A 22,790-nucleotide genomic window follows, 5' to 3' on the forward strand; every position below is an offset into this window, starting at 1 on the left:
GGTGGTCACCTGCATTTAAAGACTTAACGAGCATATCATCTATATTAACTTTATGGTTTTTCCTATTTGCTTTCCAAACATCTTATTTACGAGCCGTTGATAAGTGGCTCCTGCATTTTTCAATCCGAAAGGCATTACATTGTAACAATATGTATCGAAATTTGTTATAAATGAATGCTTTTCCTAATCTTCCGGGTTCATCTTAATTTGGTTGTACCCGGAATAAGCATCAAGGAAACTCATCAGTTTGTGCCCGGCCGTGGAATCAATCATTTGATCGATATTTGGAAGTGAAAATGAATCTTTCGGGCACGCCTTATTAAGATCTTTATAGTCTACACACATACAAAATTTATTGTTCTTCTTAGGAACTACTACTACATTGGCTAGCCAGTCTGGATATCTTACCTCTCATACGATTTTAAGCAAGCGGGTTACCTTTTCTTTGATGAATTTATTCCTGGATTCGGCAATATGGTGCTTCTTCTGTCGTACCGGTGGTACATTGGGATCCAAACTCAGCTTGTACACGGCTATTTCCGTCGGAACACCTGTCATATCCTCGTGCGACCATGCAAAAAAATCATCGTTAATTTTAAGGAATTCACTAAAACCAGACCTGAGCTGGGGGTGAAGTCCTGTTCCCAAGTGAAATTTTCTTTCTAAAAATTCTTCGAACAATGACACTTGCTCTAGATCCTCTACCTTGGATTTCATTGCGTCTGTTTCTTCCGAAACTTGGAAATATCTCGGCGCCTAATATTGTTCTGACGATTCTGCCCATGGAATAACCTCTTCTAACTCGAGAGTAGGCGCTGATTCCTATAATTGCTATGTGGTGCACTCCTTCCCTTTTCTACTAGAAACTGAGATTGCATTCATCTCCCTCGCTGCTGGTTGTTCACCTCTTATCTGCTTGATTCCTTCGGGGGTCGAAAACTTCAGCGATTGGTGATACGTCGAAGGTACAACTTTCATCTCGTGTAACCATGACCTTCCTAAGATGATGTTGTATCCCATATCACCATCCACTACTTCTAAGAGAGTTGTATTCATTACTGCTTCAGCATTCGTGAGCAGCAAGATCTCTCCCCTGATCGTCACGCTCGCAAGGTTGAATCCAGCGAGGAGTTTTGTCGCCAGAAAAATGCTTCCGGTGATTTTAGCTTGTTCCAATGCTCTCCATTGTATGATATTAGCCGAACTTCCTGAATTTACTAGAACACGCTTAATTTTAAAATCTAACACATTTAAAGAGATTACTAGAGCATCATTGTGTGGTAACAACAATCCGTCTGCGTCTTCCTCCGTGAAAGTGATATCGTCCTCCCAGAGTCTTTTGCTGTGAGTCATCGATACTTTAGTCTTTTTTTGACACCGAAAAGGTGACCCTGTTAATCTCGTTCCCCCCCAAAGATCATGTTGATCGTCTGGCGTGGGGTTTCTTCTCTTGTTTTTGAAGATTCTGAGTTGTCTCTGTTGCGACTATAATTGTTCTTAGCTCGATCACTCAAGAATTCTCGAGGATGACCATTCTTCAATAGCATTGCCACATCCTCCCGAAGATGTCGGTAGTCCCCTGTCCGGTGACCGTTTGCCCCGTGGTATTCGCACCATAAATTGGGATCCCTTTAAGTGGAATCGAACCTCATAGGTCTCGGGAATCGTGCTTCTTTAATGTTCCTCATGGCTGACACTAGTTCCACTACACTAACGTTGAAGTTATATTCTGATAACCTGGGGTAAGAAAGATCTCGAGACCCCGACATTTGTTTATCTTGAAGTGATCTATTATTTCGACCACGATCAGTCCCTCCGTCAACAGTGAACTTGTTTGCTACTCGAAAATTTCTGCCACGGCCTTCGGTACGCTCGTAGGGCAAAAACCGACCCCTCGAAGTCCGCCTATCCGCATCGTAGTCATCCTTTGATTTTTCTCTGTTCTTCTCCCATCCTCTGGCCGATGATGTAGAACCGACCTGGTCATCTTCGATCCTTATCTTTGACTCGTACCAGTTGTGAACATCTGCCCAGGTTGTTGCTTGAAACTCAAGCAGGCTCTCCTCCAGCTTCCGGGAAGCGTCTGAACTTCTCGGATTCAATCCTTTGGTGATTTCTTCGGCTACCCATTCATCCGGGACGGCCGGAAGCAACATTCTTTCTTTATGGAATCGGGTAACAAACTCCCGTAATAATTCGGATTCCCCTTGTGTGATTCTGAATATGTCGGCCTTCTGGGCTTGTGATAAGTGGGTATTTTGACTACTTATTAGCACCTTTTAGCTTTTGTTTTAGTCTAAAAGCGTTGAATGGTGTTCCCGAAATTGATGAAATGTGCAAAATTGCAGAAATGTTGGAAGTTGGACTCCCGGGATGAAATTCGACTAAAAAAGGAGTAATCTAAACACAAGGCAATAAAAGGCATAGAAGTTCACAAAGTGCGGACTGCAGAATTCCATCTGCAGCTCCAAACAATGAAGAAAATTCCACCAGGCTCTCTAGCAAACTGCGCACCGCACAGGAATTGTGCGGCCGCAAATGACGAGCTGGAGGTAACTTCAGAGGGTGTGCAAATTTTCAAAGTCCAAGTACCTCAAAATTGAGGACCACACAAGACTTTTGCGGCGGAAGAAGACCAGATTGTGGCCGTAGTGATAAATCTGTGGACCGCAGAAACGTTGCCTCGCAGCCGTAGTTGAGAATTGTGCGGCTGCAGAATCTCAGATCCTGCAAGATGAAGAATTTTGCGAACCGCACATGGAATTTTACGGCTGCAGAACCACCCGAAGTGTATTTTTGTCCAAAATTTCGAGCCTTGTATAAATAGATGAGTTTCACAAAATTAGGTTAACTTTTGACATCAGCAAGTCCTGTAGCCATTGTTCTTTGCCTCTTTTGGAAGTTTTCTATATTTTGGAGTATTTTACTTTAGATTTTATCATTTTAAGTTTACAATATGAGTTTAATTAGTATTTCTTCTTCTATTTCTTCAATTTCAAGCATGAGTAGCTAGATGTTTACTAGGGTTGTGACCCAACCCTAGTGTATAAACTTTATGGGTATCTAATTTAGTGCTTGCTTATGATTGGGTGTTTATTATTTAGTCTTGTTCATACTTTAATTTGTGGAATTAATGGTTGAAAATATTAGTTCATGCCTAATTGACTTAGTCTCTACTTGAGAAAGAGAGACCGAGTCTAGAAAAACTTGGCTAACAAGAAATTAGGTCAATCGAGAGATTGATTAATCCAATTAAAGGGTTCAACCTAGAGATAGTAATAACCCGACTTGAGCTTTTATCAACCTTTTTTGTGTGATATCCATTTGGACTTGAAAAGGCCAAATTGGGCAAAACCACACCTTGCCGAGAGGTATTAAGTGGGCAGTTGAAAGTTGATAGCTATAATACACCCCAATAAACAAAATAAGCATTAAGGTTTATATCCCATTAGGCGAACACCTAGGCGATGGTCATAGCCCTAGGCTTTTTACAAACTAGAAAAATATCAAAAATAATTATCCTAGTCTTAATTCTTTACTTTGCAATCCTTAGCTTTCAAATAGAAATAGAAACAACACCAATTTGTGGAAGTGCAAATTAAGATAGTTCAAATTCACGCACTAGAATATATACTCTTAAATCCCATCTAGCTCCATGTGGATTCGATCCCGACTCTTCGTTGGGTTACTATAATTGCAATCGACCATGTCATACCTCATTTTGAGGTGTGCATTGCGTGGTAGGTCAAATTTTGGCGTCGTTGCCGGGAAATTAAAAATGGTGCTAGCTATATATTTGAGTGTGTTTTTGGAATATCTTCTTTTTCTTCCGTGTTACTAACGTGTTGGGAAATTGTAGGTGCAACCATGGGAAACAATGAGCTCGGAAACATTACTTTAGGGGATGTGGACATTGAGAATGATCAAATGGATGAGGTTCCTCTTGAACCTCCAGCCAATAGATAAGGTCGAGTGCCTCATGACAATGTGCCCGTTCCACCCTCACCTCCACCACGAGCGGCTCCACATCGGGTGTTGCCGAATGAAGGATATGCAAGTGCAATAGTCCTTCCCCATATTAGGGCGGGAAACTTTCAAATATCCAACGTGATGCTTACCTTGCTTGAGCAACGAGGGTTCTTCACCGGTGCTCCGGGTCAAAATGCATATAAATATTTGAAGGGGTTCATGGATACGTGTTGGGGGAGTAAACAAACAAATGTCTCTGAGGATGCTTTGAGGCTAAGGATTTTTCCCTTCTCTCTCTACGGGGGAAAGCTTTAGATTGGTTGGAACGTTTGCCAAACCATTCCATTCATACTTGGGATGAATTGGAGGAGAAATTTATTTCTAAGTACTTCTCTCCTGGGCACATGGCTATACTTCGGGATGAAATTTTAGCATTTTAGCAAGAGCCCAATAAACCACTACACGAGATATGGGAACGATATAGAGCAATGGTTAAAGAGTGTCCCAACAATAATATGACGGAGAACATGATTCAACAAACTTTCTATCGGGGGATCAACACAACCAACTAATGTGTAGTGAATCAACTTGCCGGTGGGAACTTAATGACTACGCCTTATACGGAAGCGTGTAATATTTTGGATGAAATAGCAGACATTTCTTCGGTGTGGCAACCCCGGGCTAATGTTCCACAAGGTGATCCCAATGTAATTCACCTTCACAAAGAATTGCATGACCATGGTCAAGCCATATCCGAATTGACCACCACCATGAACCAATTGGCAAATACTCAACTTCAACAAGTGCAAAACCTGAGGCAAGTCAATGCAATGGAGGGAGTAAGCATGATGGTGAATAAACGAAGAACAAAGGGTCCACAAGTGCAACAAAGAGTGGACAATTTTATGCAAGAAGATAGTGGGTTTGAACAAGATCACTCTTACAATGACCAAGAAGAAGAGGTCCAATATGTGAACAACTTTCAAGGGCAAAGAAATAACTTCCAAGGCCCAGGCCAACAATAATAGAGACCTCAAAACAATCAAGGAAATTGGAATTCTCACAACCAAGGTAATTGGAGTGGTGGAGACAATCAAAGCAATTGGAATAATAACGACAATCAAGGAAATTGGAGTGGTGGCAATAATCAAGGAAATTGGCATAACAATAATAACCAAGGAAATTGGGGAGGTAACAATCAAGGCAATTGGGGGTCGGGTTTTCAAAGGCCCTCGATGTATCAACAACCGAGCAACCCGCCTCCTTATCATTCCCATGGTCCTTGCTCATCCAACAATGAAATGGGAAGTATTGAGAATATGTTCAAGCAAATGATGGATAAGAATGCCGATTTCGATGCCCAACTTGCCTCACACAACACATCGATCCGCAACTTAGAATTACAAATGGGGCAAATCTCTCGAGCTATAAATTCTCATCCTAGGGGGGACTACCAAGTGACACAGTGGTGAACCCAAAGGGTAAGAACAATACGGGGCATGCCATGGACGTTACTACAAGAAGTGGAAAAGGTGGGAATGCTCCCACCTCAAGTCAAAGGCAACTTATGGATGATGAGCAAGTGGTACAAGAAGAAGAGATCCCGAACAATGTAGTGCAAGCAAATGATGAAGTGCGGATTGATATTGATAACAATGTGGAAGAGACTCAAGAGGAAGTAAACCCGTCTAGGGACCATGTTATTAACATACCGGAATCGGTAGTGCAAAAGGCTAAGAACCATTTTCTAAGCCTCCTCCTCCGTGTCCTCAATGACTTGCCAAGAAAAATGGCGAGTATCAATTCAAAAAGTTCATTGATATGATGAAGAGTCTCTCAATCAATGTGCCACTAGTTGAAGCCTTGGAATAAATGCCCGGTTATGCAAAGTTTATGAAGGATTTGGTGACAAAGAAGCGGTCGATGAATTTTGAAACTATCAAAGTCACTCATCAAGTGAGTGAAATTATGCATTCAATGTCTCCTAAATTGAAAGATCCCAGTGCTTTCACAATACCTTGTACCATTGGAAGTGCCGAGTTTGCTAAAGCTCTTTGTGATGTTGGGGCAAGTATCAATTTGATGCCCTATTCAGTTTTCAAGACTTTGGAAATTGGGAAACCAAGACCCATATCTATGAGATTACAAATGGCCAATCGTACCATGAAGAGACCGTTGGGAGTGATTGGAGATGTATTGGTTCGTATTGATAAATTCATTCTTCCGACAGATTTTGTCATTCTTGATTGTGAAGTGGACTATGAGGTACCGATTATTCTTGGAAGACCTTTCCTTGCTAAGGGGAAGGCTCCTGTTGATGTGGAAGCAGGAGAACTCACTTTTCGGCTGGGTGATGAAAAGGTAGTATTCCACGTGTGCAAATCTATGCGGCAACCAAATAGCAATAAAGTGTGTTCTTTCGTGGACTTGGTGACCGATGCGATTGTTGATGACAAAAGTGCCACGATTAATGTGGGTGATATGTTAGAGGCCGTCTTGCTCAACTTTGAAGATGACGAGATGGATGGCTTCATGGAATGTGTGAACTCTTTGCAAGAGATGGGGTCGTACAACTATGCAACCCAGAAACTTTCCTTGGATCTTGAAAATAGGAAAACTCCTCCTACAAAGCCTTCATTGAAGAGCCTCCTACCTTGGAGTTGAAGCCATTGCCTCCACATCTTCGATATGAATTTCTTGGCCCTTTTTTCTACTTTACCGGTTATTCTTTCCTCTTGTTTGACTAATGTGCAGGTTGACTCTACATTGGCGGTGCTCCACAAGAGGAAGAAGGCTATTGGGTGGACTTTGGCGGATATTCGGGGAATAAGCCCCACATTTTGCATGCACGAGATTAACTTGGAGGAATATGCCAAACCATCTATTGAACATCAAAGGAGACTCAATGAGGCTATGCAAGACATGGTCAAAAAGGAGATTATCAAGTGGTTGGATGCCGGGGTTGTCTACCCCATTTTTGATAGTTCGTGGACTTCTCCGGTGCAATGTGTCCCAAAGAATGGGGGCATGACATTGGTCACCAATGACAAGAATGAGTTTATTCCCACAAGAACGGTGACCGGGTGGAGAGTGTGTATGGACTATCGCAAGCTAAATAAAGTCACAAGGAATGATCATTTTCCACTTCCCTTCCTTGACCAAATGCTTGATATGTTGGCCGATCGTGCTTTCTATTGCTTTAAAGATAGATATTCGCGCTACAACCAAATCCTTATTGCTCCGGAGGATCAAGAGAAAACAACTTTTACATGTCCCTATGGTACTTTCGCCTTCAAGAGGATGCCATTTGGTCTAGGTAATGCACCAGAGACATTTCAAAGGTGTATGATGGCGATCTTCACGGACATGGTAGATGACTACCTTGAAGTTTTCATGGATGACTTCTCGGTGGTCGGGGATTCCTTTGATGATTGCTTGGCAAATTTGGATAGAGTGTTGGCAAGGTGTGAAGAAAGGGACTTGGTGCTAAATTGGGAGAAGTGTCATTTAATAGTCGAGGAAGGCATTGTCCTTGGCCAACAGATCTCAAAGAATGGAATAGAAGTCGACAAGGCAAAGATTAAGGTGATTTCTAAACTTTCACCTCTGACTTCGGTGAAAGGCGTGCGGAGTTTCTTAGGTCACGCGGGGTTTTACCGGCACTTCATAAAGGATTTCTCTAAAGTTGTGAACCCGTTGTGCAAGCTCTTAGAGAAAGATACAAAGTTTCACTTCGATGATGATTGCATGAGAGCCTTTGAATTGCTAAAGTTCAAGTTAACAACCACTCCCATTATCACCGCTCCTAATTGGAGTATCCCTTTTGAGCTCGTGTACGATGCTAGCGATGTAGCGGTAAGGGCTTTTTTGGGGCAACGTATCAACAAGATTTTTCATCCGGTCTACTATGCTAGTAAGACCATGAATAGTGCCCAAGTCAACTACACTGTTACGGAGAAAGAGCTCCTTGCCATTGTGTTTGCAATTGAGAAGTTCCGCCCGTACTTGATGGGTGCAAAGGTTATTGTTCATACGGACCATAAGGCACTTCGCTATCTTATGAGAAAGAAAGATTCAAAATCTCGGTTGATGCGATGGTTGCTATTGCTGCAAGAGTTTGATATTGACATCCAAGATCGAAAAGAGAGTGAAAATCAAGTGGCGGACCACTTGTCTCATTTGGAGGAGGAGGGGAGGCCGCATGATGGCCTTGATATCAATGACTCCTTCCCCGATGAGAAACTCTTGGCTATTTCAATGAAGGAAGTGCCATGTTTCGCGGATCTAGAAAACTTCCTTGTGTGTGGAATCATCCTGGATGAGTTCTCTTCAAATCAAAGGAAGAAGCTCAAACGAGATTGTCAAGATTATTATTGGGATGAGCCATACCTTTTCCGGATCTGCACGGATGGGGTAATTAGAAGATGTGTACCAGAATAAGAGCAAAGTGAAATTCTTGGGGCTTGCCATTCTTCGCCTTATGGTGGTCACTATGGCGGAGCAAGAACGGCGGCCAAAGTGCTAAGTTGTGATTTCTATTGGCCCACTCTTTACAAATATGCAAGTGATGTGGTGAAAAGATGTGATAAATGTCAACGGGCCGGTGGAATCTCGAAGAAGAATGAAATGCCTCTCAATATCATTTTGGAGATTGATATCTTTGATGTGTAGGGTATTGACTTCATGGGTCCTTTTGTGAGTTCTTGTGGAAACACCTACATCTTGGTCACTGTTGATTATGTGTCTAAATGAGTTAAAGCCATTGCTCTACCCAACAATGAAGCGAGAAGTGTGGTGGTGTTATTCAAGAATAATATTTTCACAAGGTTTGGTGCTCCGCGGGCTATCATAAGCGATGTAGGGTCGCATTTTTGAAATAAAGCTTTTAACACTTTGCTCAGAAAGTATGGTGTTACTCATAAAGTTACGACTCCCTATCATCCATAAGCTAGCGGTCAAGTGGAAGTCTCCAACCGGGAGATAAAGAGTATCTTGTCCAAAACAGTGAATGTTAACCGGACGGATTGGTCAAAGAAGTTTGATGATGCATTATGGGCTTATCGGACTGCTTTCAAAACTCCTATCGAAATGTCTCCATACCGGTTGGTGTTCAGCAAATCTTGTCACCTTCCGGTGGAACTTGAGCACAAAGCCATGTGGTCTCTAAAGAAGTTGAATCTTGATTGGGATGCAGCCGCTAACTTGAGGGTTGCACATTTGATTGAATTGGATGAGTTCCGGTACCATGCCTATACAAGTTCATCCTTGTACAAAGATAAGATGGAGTACCTTCATGACAAATACATTTGGAACAAAGAGTTCAAGATGGGCGATCTTGTTTTGTTGTTCAACTCACAGTTGAGGATGTTTCCCGGAAAGCTGAAATCTAAATGGAGCGGTCCCTTTAAAATTGTGGGTGTGACACCTTTTGGTGCATTGGACTTGAAGAACAAAAATAATGAGGTATTCCGAGTCAATGGTCACCGGGTGAAGCACTATTTGGGAAAGGTTGGTGATGACCACGTTGTGGCAGTGATTCATTTCAAATGATGGTAATCTGCATCGTGACGCGACGTTAAATCAGGCGCTTCTTGGGAGGCAACCCATGTTTCTTTTCTTTTTTTCTTCTTTTATAGATAGGTGTTATTTTTGTGATAAACTGGATTTGAAGTGTGTTGCAGGAATGAGTGTGTTTTACAGGAAGAGTGCCCAAAAATCTGGTTAAGTGTGGAACGAATTGCGGACCGCGATTGTATTGTGCGGATCGCACAATTTTGGTTGCTACAGCAAAAGGTACTCTGCGGCCGCACAAGTTGAACGTGGAAAATGTCAACTCTCTGAAGTTGGTCTGTCAGAGAAATGGCCAATCTGCAGCTGCAACCCAAATTCTGCGGTCCGCAACAAAACTTGTGGCCGCATACCTAATTCTACGGACCGCAAAATTCCAGGACAACTGGGCCCTCAGGTAATAGAGTGCGGACCGCAATTGGAATTTTGCGGTCGCACTCAAGTCCCCTTCCCTTTCCAGAACCCGTTCACTATAAATAGAAGAGGCTAGGGCATTGTTCCCCTTTTCCCTCTCTGAGCTCACAAATTCCACTAAATTGAAATTTCTTGTTAAATTATCTACTCACAAGCCTAACAACTATTGATCACTCATCTCTTGCACTCACTCATATCTGGTATGCATTATCATCTTGATTAATTTCTTAAGTTTTAGATTTTTAGTGAAATTTTGGACCATTTGTGTGATTGAATCATTTTGAACAACCATATGATATAAATATGTAGTGGGTAGACTGGTAAATGCTCTAAGGGGAATGGGTAAATTGATTTTCATGTGTAGATGTTGTTTCCATGTCAAAATTGTGCAAACATTTCAAGCCCTAGGTGAAAAACGACCACATGTTCGTAATTGTTGGAATCTCCGGCCGCACAAGAAATTGTGCGGTCCGCAGAAGTTAAAGTCTAGGGAATTATATAAGGCATGGTTCTGCAGCTGCAATGAGAAATGTACGGACCGCAGAAATCCCATTGCGGCCGCAAAACAACCTAATCTTTGTGATCAGAGAGTTGTCATTTTGGTGACTCTCAAGTGCGGCCACAAGACTATTTATACGGACCGCAGAAAATTGGTTGCGGCCACAAAATAGCAAACTCCCTGTCATCAGATAGTTGGCATATTGGTGATGTATGAATTGCAGTCGCAATGAGAAATGTACGGACCGCAATCCATTTCTGCGACCGCAAAGGAAAATTGTGTGGCCCGTAATGCCCATTCTGCGGCTGCAATGACAATTCTGCGGACCGCAATTCCCCACCCTGTAAGCATGTCTCTAATGTGGTTTTCACTGTAATCTCTGGTGTGTCCTTGCATTCATTCTATGTCTGAACTTGAATTGCAACTAACAATCGCCTTTGCTTGGTACAGAACATGGTTTGATCTAGAGGACGATGCAACACTTAAAAAGGAAGGGGTGACCCTTCTCAAGGACGAGGGAAGAGACCCTTACCTAGTGCCCAACAGCTTGAAATCAGAAAGAAGATAGCAGCTGGCAGAGGGAGAGGTGCAGACCTCTCGGAGACCAGTTCTTATGTCCTGTCTAGGGACGTCTCAGAGGGAAACTCAGCCTCGGTACACGAGCAGTCGGTCGTCCAATCAAGGCTGCCAGGGAGATATCAGCTCAAGGATGAGCCGTCATCATCACAGAGCACCTCCGAGGGTTTGGAGAGTGCCAGTCAGGCTTCTGAGCCTTCCACTACACCTGTTCCCCAGGCACCAGAGACATCAATTCAAGACATCCCCGATGATGGCATAGGGAGAGATGCTACTATTACCGGCCTCGAGAGGTCAAAGAAGAAAGAGGTGTGGGAGGACATGTTTGTCAGTTTGGATGCCTTCACCAGTTTTCGTCAATGGTGGCCAGTGAGGTCACTTACTCTTGAGCATCAGTTCCAGTTGAGAGATCTAGAAAAGCACAACCCTACAGTTTTAAGGCAGTTTCGAGAGTGCAAGGGGTGGATGTGGTTCACCCAGAGCGTGGTGGATGCAAAGGAATACCTTGTCCGGGAGTTCTACGCCAATGTGGCGCATATTAAGAAAGGGACAAAGGTAACTAAAGTGAGGAACCTCAAGGTGAGTTTTGATCAGCACACATTGAACACTTACCTGGGGTTTGGTGATGTCGAGCCCACAGAGTACCTTGAGAAATATGCACTTGGGGATGCAGCTCATCCTTGGCTATCTGAGATTTTAGCAGCTCCTGGGCCACCACTACCATGGATCACAGCAGGGGTTTCTATTCACCGGAGTACGCTGAACTTTGAGGCAAAAGGGTGGCAAACCTTTGTATGTAGCCGACTAGACCCGAGGCAGAATGAGACATATCACCCTATCCTGCGGGCAGTTCTAGTGGCTTCTATCATGGCCGAGTACCCGATCAATGTGGGTGTCGTGATGTCGGCAAACATCTCTGTGGTCGCCAGGCAAGCTGACAGATCCTACCCGTATCCCAACACCATTACAGAGTATCTTACGGATGTGAGGGTGGAATCGAGAGATTTTGATGTGAAGGTGCAGGCGAAGAAGCCTTTCTCATGGTACTCGTTGATGGATGCACACAACCCTAAGAGAAAGGGTGATCTGTCTACCACCACATGCCAGTCTGATGAGCCAACGATGGTAGATGCAGGGACAATTGACATTCCATCCACTTCAGCTGAGCCTTCAGCTAGTGCAATAACTATGCCTCTACCTCTAGCCTCAGTGCCTTCAGCAGCCCCTATTACAGGTTCCACCTCGGCTTTAAAGCTGGTGCCTATGTCTACTGCTCCACTCTCTACGTTGCGAGTCTCTTAGACATTGGCGAGCCTCAACAACTAGATGCAGACAACTACTGCAAAGTTGTCTGACATATCTAGTACTACTGCAACACAGTCCTCTATTCCGGCACCTCAAATGCCCCCAACAGTGGAAGAAACATTGAAGAAGCTCCTGGAGAACCAGAACACGATTATGGCTATATTCCTGCATCATAGGTCAGTGATAGAAGAGCTGGGCAAGGAAGTGAAAGATGAGAAAGTCCCAGGCCTCTAAAAAGTTAGTGGACAAGCTCCGGAGACAGGTTACCAAGCTTGCAGTAGCTGGAGACATTCCCTTTGACATGATGATTGACCCACACCATCCAGGCCTAGATCCTGCAGCACCTTCAACACCAACTGGCCAGTCTGAGGAGCAAGACCTTGTTGCTGACACTGCCGAGGCAGTGCGTTAGATGTTCACCAACCCAGTCACTCCCAGAGTTGAGGATGATGAGATCCAGTTGGATGAGACTGAGGTCGGTGACGCTGCTGTGGACACAGAGGTGGCCAAGGAGCCATAGGGAATTTTCTTCACTCTTACCCTTCCTTTACTCTTATTTTGGTAAGCATTGGGGACAATGCTTATTTTTATTCAGTGGAGGGGGGGTGGAGTTTATTTGATCTAATTTGAGGATTCTGAGACAATTGGTTTGTATTAACTAATAGTATTTTCTTCTTTTCCCTTATTCTATATATATTCTCTCTTTTCTTCTCTCATTATGTATATATCCTCTCTCATTATGTATATTCGTTATGCTTTCAATAGTTTTTGCTTGTAGCTTCTCTACATTTGTTTTTCTTATGAGTTAGTGTTTAAATTAGTAGCTTCTTTTTGATTTAGCAGCTTCGTCTTATATTTTCATAGATAATAAGCCTTTGGTTTTCTTAATGCCACTGTTCTTTCCAAAGGTGGTTTTTGTGTGAACCGAGTGACTCTTCCCAATGATGGATGGCGTGACAACCTTCTTAAGGGACTAAGTCCATTTTTTTTTTGTGTTTAGGTAATAATAGTAGTAGTAATGAATAAAAAGACCTAATTAAGTTATGCTCAAAGAGTCAAACATGCTTCACTTGGTACCAACATACTTAACTACGTGCTTATGTTAGAAACAAGCTTTTGAAAAGAAATAGCTCTAGTTAGTGACTTTGTGACTCTTGTGTTGACTTAGACAATCATCGAGTGGTTTAATCAAACCATAGTGATTTTCAATCTTGAATGTGGTCATTGTGGGCCCTCAACTCTATCATCTTTAACAATCCAGTTTCATGAGGGCTGAGATATTTTGTTGCAAGTCCAAGTACACGTGCAAATGGTCTAGAACTTGCCCTGGAAGTGATTGTAGGCTTTCCTTGACCCTCTTGAATTGTTTATTGTCTACCAATGTTTTTATCCCTAGTCAACCCATTTGAGCCTCGAGCCTTTCTTATTTGATAACCATGTTACAAGCCTTTACCCATTTTGTTGTGACCCTCTCTTGGCACCCGAGCTTTCCTTAACACTCTTGTGAGACAATTGGATAAAAACGTAAGTTTGGGGGAGAGACAAGGAACTTGAAAGAGGTATCAAGGCACAAAAGAGAAAAGAAATGATGAGAAGGAAAGGCAAGAAAAGGAAAGAACAAAAAGAAAAATGCAAAAGAAAGTGAATAAGTGGAGGAGTTGAAGGGATTCAAAAAAAAGTAATGATACAAAGCATGGAGAAATCAAAGAGGGAGAAAATGAATGTCATGATCAAAAAAGAGTGATGTTAAGTCTCTCTAATTCCCCAAGGAAAAGAAAACGCCTCAAAGAATTGGCAAAGCATGAATCGAGAATAAAAAAATGGAGTGCTTAAGGAAAGGTAAACCCACTCAACCATAGTGTATCCAACCTTAGTCCAAAAGCCTTCATTACATCCCGAAAAAGCCCTACGTGATTTCAAGCCGAGTGAGCTTATATTAGTGTCGATCTACATAAGGGGCAAGCCTATGGTACTTGAAGTCGTACTTGTGACATTCTCTTGACAGAGATGAATGAACCCTTCGCAAATCTTTGGATTGAGTGCTAAAATTCTTAAGTGAGCTAGGCAAACGGAGAGTAAAAGAGGAGGAGTTTGGGATCCACAATGACCTACGTGAGAGAGTGAGCTTCCTTGATGAATAAAGTCAACTCTTGATGCTCAAGTGTCACATCAGAACTATATGTGCATAAATATTTAACTTGGCGCCTTGTTGATAATACATAAGTAGTGTGGGTAATTGTTGGTCCCAACTGATGTGTGAATGGCTCACCTTTGACTGGCTGAAATGACCCTTAACTTGTGGAGGTGGGAACTATTTTGTTTGCTTGAGGGCAAGCAAAAACTTAAGTTTGGGGGAGTTGATAAGTGAGAATTTTGACTACTTATTAGCACCTTTTAACTTTTGTTTTAGTCTAAAAGTGTTGATTTGTGTTCCCGAAACTGAAGAAATGTGCAAAATTGCAGGAATGTTGGAAGTTGGACTCCCGAGATGAAATCTGACTCAAAAAAGAGTACTCTAAACACAAGGCAATAAAAGGCATAGAAGCTCACAAAGTGCGGACCGTAGAATTCCATCTGCGGCCGCAAACAATGAAGAAAATCCCAGCAGGCTCTCTAGCAAATAACGGACCGCACAGGAATTGTGCGGCCGCAAATGATAAGCTGGAGGTAACTTCAGAGGGTGTGCAAAGTCCAAGTCCCTTAAATTGCTGACCGCACAAGACTTCTGCGGCCGCAAAAGTAAAGATGCGGACTGTAGAAGACCAGATTGCGGCCGCAGTGATAAATTTGCGGACCGTAGAAACATTGCCTCGCGGTCACAATTGAGAATTTTCGGCCGCAGAATCCCAGCTCCTGCAAGATGAAGAATTGTGCAGGCCGCACATGGAATTGTGCGGCCGCAGAACCTCATGAAAGTTATTTTTGTGTGAAATTTCCAGCCTTGTATAAATAGACGAGTTTCACAAAATTAGGTTAACTTCTGACATCAGCAAGTCCTGTAGCCGTTTTTCTTTGCCTCTTTTGGAAGTTTTTTATATTTTGGAGTATTTTACTATAGATTTTATCATTTTAACTTTACAATATGAGTTTAATTAGTATTTCTTCTTCTATTTCTTCAATTTCAAGCATGAGTAGCTAGATTTTTCCTAGGGTTGTGACCCAATCCTAGTGTGTAAACCTTATGGGTATCTAATTTAGTACTTGTTTATGATTGGGTATTTATTATTTAGCCTTGTTCATGCTTTAATTTATGGATTTAATGGTTGTAAACATTAGTTCATGCCTAATTGACTTAGTCTCTACTTGTGAAAGAGAGACTGAGTTTAGGAAAACATGATTAACAAGGAATTGGGTCAATCGAGAGATTGATTAACCCAATTAAAGGGTTTAACCTAGACATAATAATAGAGATTTTATCAACCTTTTTGTGTAATACCCATTTGGACTTGAGAAAACCAAATTAGGCAAAATCACTCCTTGACCAAGAGGTATTGAGTGGGTAGTTGAGAGTTGATAGCTATAATACACCCCAATCAATAAAACAAGCATTAAGATTTATATCCCATTAGGCGAACACCTAGGCGACGATCATAGCCCTAGGCTTTTTACAAACTAGAAAAATATCAAAAACAATTATCCTAGTCTTAATTCTTTACTTTGCAATCCTTAACTTTAAAATAGAAATAGAAACAACACCAATTTGTGGAAGTGTAAATTAAGATAGTTCAAATTCACGCTCTAGAATATATACTCCTAACTTTCATCTAGCTCCTTGTGGATTCGATCCCGACTCTTCGTTGGGTTACTATAATTGCAATCGACCGTGTCATACCTTATTTTGAGGTGTGCATTGCGCGATAGGTCAGCTTGTACCTTTCTGGCCCCGGCATGAGCTTTAATGAAAGAATCCGCGAGCATCTCAAAGGAATCTATGGAATGCTCAGGCAATAATGAATACCACGTTAGGGCTCCCTCGTGACAGTTTCGCCGAATTTCTTTACCAACACAAATTTAATTTCGTGAGGAGCTAGATTATTTTCTTTTACCTCTATTGTGTAGGTGGTAATATGCTCTTGTGGATCTGAAGTTCCATCATACTTTGAAACTTCAGGCATTTTGAAACGCTTCGAGATTAGTTCTGGTGCCGCACTTAGCTTGTACGGTAATTGAACATACTTCTTCGAGTTCGGGCCTTTCAATACTGGTGGTGCACCCGGGATTTAATTCATGCGGGCATTTACTTCCCTAATGAACTGTAAAAGCTCATCTTTGAATGAATCGTTCCCGTTGTTTAGACCCGATATTCTCCCCCCAGCCCCATCGGAGCCAACTTTACCCATAGGAGTGTTGTTATCCACTCTCTGTGTTGTTTGGTCTTCGGGAATAACAGGAGGAATTGGATCGCGCCTGTTTGCATTACTCGAAGCACCTGATAGCGTATGCTTCAGTTCCGTCATAACCTGATCCTGACACGTGAGATGGCCTAGAATGATTGCTTGTTGCTCTTGCAGGATCCTCACAGCATCCGCTATTTGTTCCTCGTCAGCATCATCGGGAGTCGTCTCCCGAACTCGTCGAGGGTATCGCCTGTCATACACCGGTATGACGTCATTTCCCTCATTGCGGGTGTCACTGATTGAATCCTCGAAATGTAGTTGATCCCCTCGAATTTTAGGATTGTGTGCGTCATTAATAGTGTTATCTGCCATTTTTCGTGATTTTTTCTAAGACAAAATAATCAAAACACGTTAGTAAAAAAAGCAAGTATCAATTTAATTGCACGACTTTCTAGGCCCTACGGTGGGCACCAAACTGTTTATCCGTAAAATGTTACAGTTGAATTTATACGTGATTTCTAGACAAGTGAACAAATTTGATCCTGAAATAATATAATAATCGAAGAAATATACAATACTTAGTCTTAAAATGTAAATGAAATAGCAAAGATGATGATTCCGTGAACACGGTTTTCGAACACAACAATGATGAGATTAAAAAGTGAGAAAGTAAAATTGTATAAAGTTTTGTATAGAATATAGTACTCCCTTCGTTTCAATTTATGTGAACCCATTTGACTAGGCACGGAGTTTAAGAAAAGAGAGAAGACTTTTGAACTTGTCGTATAGAATGAGGCATATATATTTTGTGTGGCTATAAATCATTGCATAAAGATAAATTGTTTCCAAATAAGGAAAGAGGTCATTCTTTTTGGCACGGACTAAAAAGGAAATAGGTTCACATAAATTGAAACAGAGGGAGTATATGTTTTTGCCAAAAAATTCTTGTCCTTTACAATGGTAACTGAACTCACTATTTATAGCTATGCCTAGGGAAAGAGGTCCTAGCATCGTGTCCTCCTTTAATGCCAATCATGTGGGTCATGGATGAACATATGACGGTGAATATAAATGTCAAATTCTCTGTAACAGATCGTCGCTATTAATGCTGCAGAATATTTCTTAGTAAATACCACTGGGCGCAGAGCATTTTATATACCTTCATGAACGTTATCCTTTTCGGTGACAAGCAGAGTGGCTGCGCTCGGTCCTCAGTCATCCTATCTCGGATTCCACGTGTCCTCATTTTAGTCAGTCACGTGTCATATCGTATTTTACCCTATACAAACAACTTACTCTTTATTAAAAGCGGTTTAAAATTTATCTCAACTAATCAAGACTGTCGGAAGTGTAGAGATTTTATCACAACTACCCTGTATTTGTTTGTTTGCATTTTATCTGAGTCTGTCAGTCCTAAGGATATGTAGGCGAATTATATTTAAATTTAACTAATATATACTGACAGTTTAAATAATAACACAAATAACTAATACTGAAACATAGTTAACTGTTAATCCAAATAACATGGTAACCAATTATTAAACTACGTTGATAATTTGCAGCAAAGATCAGTAAAATAAACATTAGACCTAGTCCTTAATTAACATGGACTTGTCTTTCTGTACCTTAACCAACAATATTGTCATTGCCAGCAACGGTGATGTACAGATTTGCTATTTTGTTCTTCTATTAACCATCTGGTATTTGAATCCATTGATTGACTAATTTAGATTTGCACCGCCTAATCCTCACAACATTTACATATATGCAAAAACTACTGTAATATGCACGTTTCTATTCAACATTTACTTATGTACATTATTATACAAAATTTACATTATAATTTCACTCTTTTTTATTTTACTTTTTGATTGCTCCTTTTTAACTTTTATCTACTTATTGCTGCTTTTGAGAATGACCTAATCAACATTTGGACTCACCAATATAAAAGGGCAAACACACTTTCAAGGACAAATTAAAAGGGCTAAATTTTAAGCAAAGTCACTAAACACAAATTTGAGCTCAGCTTAATTCCCTTTTTCTTCTTTAATTCTCTTTATACATTCTTAATGGAGAAATCTCCAAACTCAACGAGAGGTGTTAGCTATGGAGGAGGCCAAAGTTCCTTAGGTTATCTCTTTGGTGGTGATGATAAAAAACAACAAAAGACTGATGATCCTCCACCTTCTCCCACTGTTTATGCACCACCCTATGGAATTGATTATACAACTGAAAATCCATCACAAAATTCTCCCCCTACTTCCATTACTTATCAAAAAAATCAGGGCCAAAATTCAGGAATTTTCATCACTGTGAGTAATATTTTGTGTTCATAGTTGCTCTTGATTCATCGCAAAGTTGACTTAGATGAGCTTAAATGGAGTAATCTGATCAGTAAGGATTCATAAGCCGACCCCAACTTGTTTGGAATTGAGGCTTAGTTATTGTTCTTTATTTATGCGAGTAGTAACTAGACAAAACTAGTACTAGTACTTTTTATTTTTTATATTGGTTTGAGATCGGCTTAAATGGAGCGACTGGTAAGTAAGAATTCGTATAATCGATCTCAACTTACTTGAGATTGAGGCCTTATTTTTGTTGTTGCTCTTGGTTTAACATGAAGTCGATCTTTCTTCATGTGACTTCTATATTTTTTCGATCTTTCTTCATGTGACTTCTATATTTTTTTTACTTTCATTCATAGTTCTCAAATTTATTTATTTTATATCTTTATTGTTTTTTTTTATGTTTAGGGTCGTCCATCGACAAAGGTGAAATCAGTTCCAGGAGGAGATTCATCACTTGGCTACTTATTTGGAGATAAGTCTTGATATTTAATTTCATGATCTAACTCTAAGCATGGCTGAAGTTTAGGGTTTGAATAAGGGACTACCCAGGAATTTGTAATTTTTTCCTTTGCCTGTAACTTGTACTTTGAAATTCCAATATTTGTATTTGTGTGCTAGTATATTAGTAGTCAATTTAAGTTTGTGTGGTTGTGTGAGAGTTTTGTGTGATTAAGATTATCATCATTCACAATTGGTTAGGGTTTGTAAGGTTTTCAGTATATATATATGTATTTTTAAAAGAAAAAAATTGCCATGTTGATTATTTCTTGCAATGTATCAATATTCAATAAATTAATCATGTGGTAACGGGGTTTTCGGCTTGGTAATCGAAAAATATCCAGTGATTGTAAAGTCATTGAAAAGTAGCTATTGTTTTGCTGAGCCACGGAAAGTTCCAGCATAATATGTTGGATTATGAAGCTCTTGCATTTAAACTTCTAACATATTATGTTGGAACTCCAACGCATTATGAAATTCCAGCACATTATGCTGAAATCTCATATGGAAAAAATTCGAGCTGGAATTTTTCCAGATTTTTAAAGGTGTTTCTGTTCCGATTTTATCTTTACATGAAAAATTGACTAGATTTCGATTACTTTTGAAATTGTGCTATTTTTCAATTACCGAGTGTAAATCTAGCTATTTATGATTTTCCCTGCTTTATGCTGAGTTTTCCATGGCCCAATTTGATCTGGGAAGGCTTTGAACAAATATTTTTCCAGATATAATATTCACTTTCTTCTTATAGAATATAGTTTTTCCCCAGTTAATTTGATGGGGTCATACTTTTGCTTCTCTTTTCTGAATATATTTTAGCTATTTTATGTTCTTTATGTTCCTTTTCCATTGGCCATTGGCCAATGTGGGGATATGGATCATATACGCTCCGTACCATTTCCAGCTTGTTTTGGCAAAGAGTACTTGATGTACCGAATAGAAAATGTTAATTAGTACTGCCTTTCATGCAGTAGATTTCCTTATTAGGACATATATATTTTCCTTTGAAGGAGAAGAAATCCATCTAAGAGGGTGGATTTTCAAGAATTAAATAAGGGTATTATTTTTAAGCAATCTTATTTTTTTCTTGATGTTTTCTGTGCCGGGGTTCGTTAATCACTTAGCACACGGGAATAGGAGCGATGTGTGGTTGCAGACAAAGCATCCCAGCTGCATCCCTCCCCGTATTTAAAGAAGTTCACGAGTCGTTCTGCTTTCTAGACTAATTTCTTCGCTTCACCTTGAGGGACTTTTTACCCTTCATGATCAATTTTCTTCGTCTTTGTATGATTAATTAATTCATCCACATTTGCCACCTATAAGACCATTATATGAATTGAACTTATGCCACAACAGCTAAAACTAGAGCCTCAGAGGGAAGACGTACAACTAATGATGTCCTGAGCTCATGAGCATATATTCATTGGTACCTCATTGAAAACTTGAAACTGATTGTTTTATAATTAACATGAATTGAATTTCTAGAGTAACTCATGTTACGTGTTTGTTCTGATTTTCTTATTATATTTCGTTTTTTTATTCCTTAAAGGAAGGACAACATATTTATTATAATTGGGTTTTACTTCTTTTAGAAGAAAATTATAAATCTCTCATATTCTGCTAGTCCCTTTTCTTGAAGGATTTAGTAGCATTCACAATGTAGTCATATGGGGTTTGAGAGTCTTGTTTATGGGGGAGAATTTCGGGACAAGTGCTAGCATGCCACTTGTGTAACTGCCTCTTTGTGAGGTTGTTCTTTCGATAGTGTACTGTACCCTCTTTTATATAGTGGATTGCTCATCTCCACCCGTAGACGTAGATCAATTGACCGAACCACATTAAATATTTGTGTCTCTTTTGATATATTGGTGGTCGTTCAACATTTGCTTTACTAACGTATGATGATATGATGATCATCTCTATGTTCCAACGTATGAAGAACAGCAAATTCCACCTGGAAAAAAACAATAAATGGAATTTGACATGACTAAAGCCAGCTTGTTTTCAGTGAATAATTATTTTCTGCAATTACAACGTTTTTGTGATGAAAATGACCCCAAGTGGATCTAGCTGGCTGATGTTTAATGTGGGAAAGGGAATGGATTTGATTAGAGATAAGATTTACATGTTTAAGGTTCAAGATTGTCCACTCCCTAAGATTCGGCCGGTGGGTTTAGGATTGACAAACTGCTTTGTGCCCTACTTGTCCAGTTTCTTAAAAGTTTTAATACAACAGCAATAAAACTCAACAAATATTTGGGTGGTGATTGAACATTAGCAAGGATTTATGTTATATATAATTTTTACATTATCGGTGTAGTTTAGCGTATAATCAGCAGATTAGTTACCATTTATAATTGATTAGCAATTAGTGTTCATCACAAAAATTAAAAATTTACTTGTGATTATCTTATTAATGACCTGATTGTATTAAATTTTAAGTTTGATGCAATGACGGACTAAAAAATATGTGACAACTCACAACTGATTTGAGCAGCAGAGACCCGCTTCTTATCTTCTTCTTCTCCGTTTCTTTTCCGCTTCTTCTTTGCACATCAAGAAGCAACTCCATGAAATATATAGTAGGGCTATTAAAAACTGAATCGTAACCGTTAACCGAACCGAAAAATGGCTTATTAGCTTATTGGTATCGGATTATCGGGGTAACGATTGGTGAACGGATTGAGATTTTATAATTAACGGCTTAACGGTTTGAGGGCGGATTACTCAATTTCTTTATCGGATAAACCGTTAACCCGTTAAATTTTTTTATATTTATAATTTTACCCCTATGAAAATAAAATAATTTTTGAAATCCTAAGGTACTCTTGGGAATTTCAAGGTACTCTTTCTTGAATTCCCAACTATTGTTTCTCCTTTCTTTTGCAATCAAAACATACATATTATGTTTATAGTATATTGAAAAGTATGTACTCAAAATGATGTATGTTAAGAAGTTGCGTGCATCTCTTCTTTCTTCTTCTGTTGTTGGTATACATATTTCTTGATTGTACGGTTGTCCCGAAGAGTAAGGGATAAAAGCCACTTCCTTTTAGTGCTTTTTAATATAGTAGTAATAATTAAATTTGACAACTTACAGGAAAATATTCTTAGCTATGCAACCAAAAGAAATAGGGCCCAAAAATTTTATATTTGATTTAGCCGATAAACTGCACGATAACCGTTAATCCGATACTAATCCACCCGTTGTCTTATTAGATGGCTAGCAGATTACTACATTTATAATCCGATAACCAATAAGCTGAACCGTTAAGT

General features: G+C 40.1%; 2 protein-coding genes across 2 annotated transcripts; one reads left to right on the forward strand and one right to left on the reverse strand.

Annotated features, from left to right (window-relative positions):
- Positions 1 to 831: 831 nt before the first annotated feature.
- LOC142177401 (uncharacterized) lies at positions 832 to 1,353 on the reverse strand. Its single transcript, XM_075245890.1, has one exon. It carries the CDS (start codon positions 1,351 to 1,353, stop codon positions 832 to 834), a length of 522 nt encoding a protein of 173 aa, XP_075101991.1.
- Positions 1,354 to 18,624: 17,271 nt separating this feature from the next.
- Positions 18,625 to 19,779, forward strand: LOC107786485 (protein SPIRAL1-like 5). Its single transcript, XM_016607974.2, has 2 exons — positions 18,625 to 18,980; positions 19,422 to 19,779. Exons 1-2 carry the CDS (start codon positions 18,738 to 18,740, stop codon positions 19,497 to 19,499), a joined length of 321 nt encoding a protein of 106 aa, XP_016463460.1. The 5' UTR covers positions 18,625 to 18,737; the 3' UTR covers positions 19,500 to 19,779.
- The last annotated feature ends 3,011 nt before the right edge of the window (positions 19,780 to 22,790 follow it).

The sequence above is a fragment of the Nicotiana tabacum genome, chromosome 23, assembly GCF_000715075.1.
Source record: "Nicotiana tabacum cultivar K326 chromosome 23, ASM71507v2, whole genome shotgun sequence".
Lineage (NCBI taxonomy): Eukaryota > Viridiplantae > Streptophyta > Magnoliopsida > Solanales > Solanaceae > Nicotiana > Nicotiana tabacum.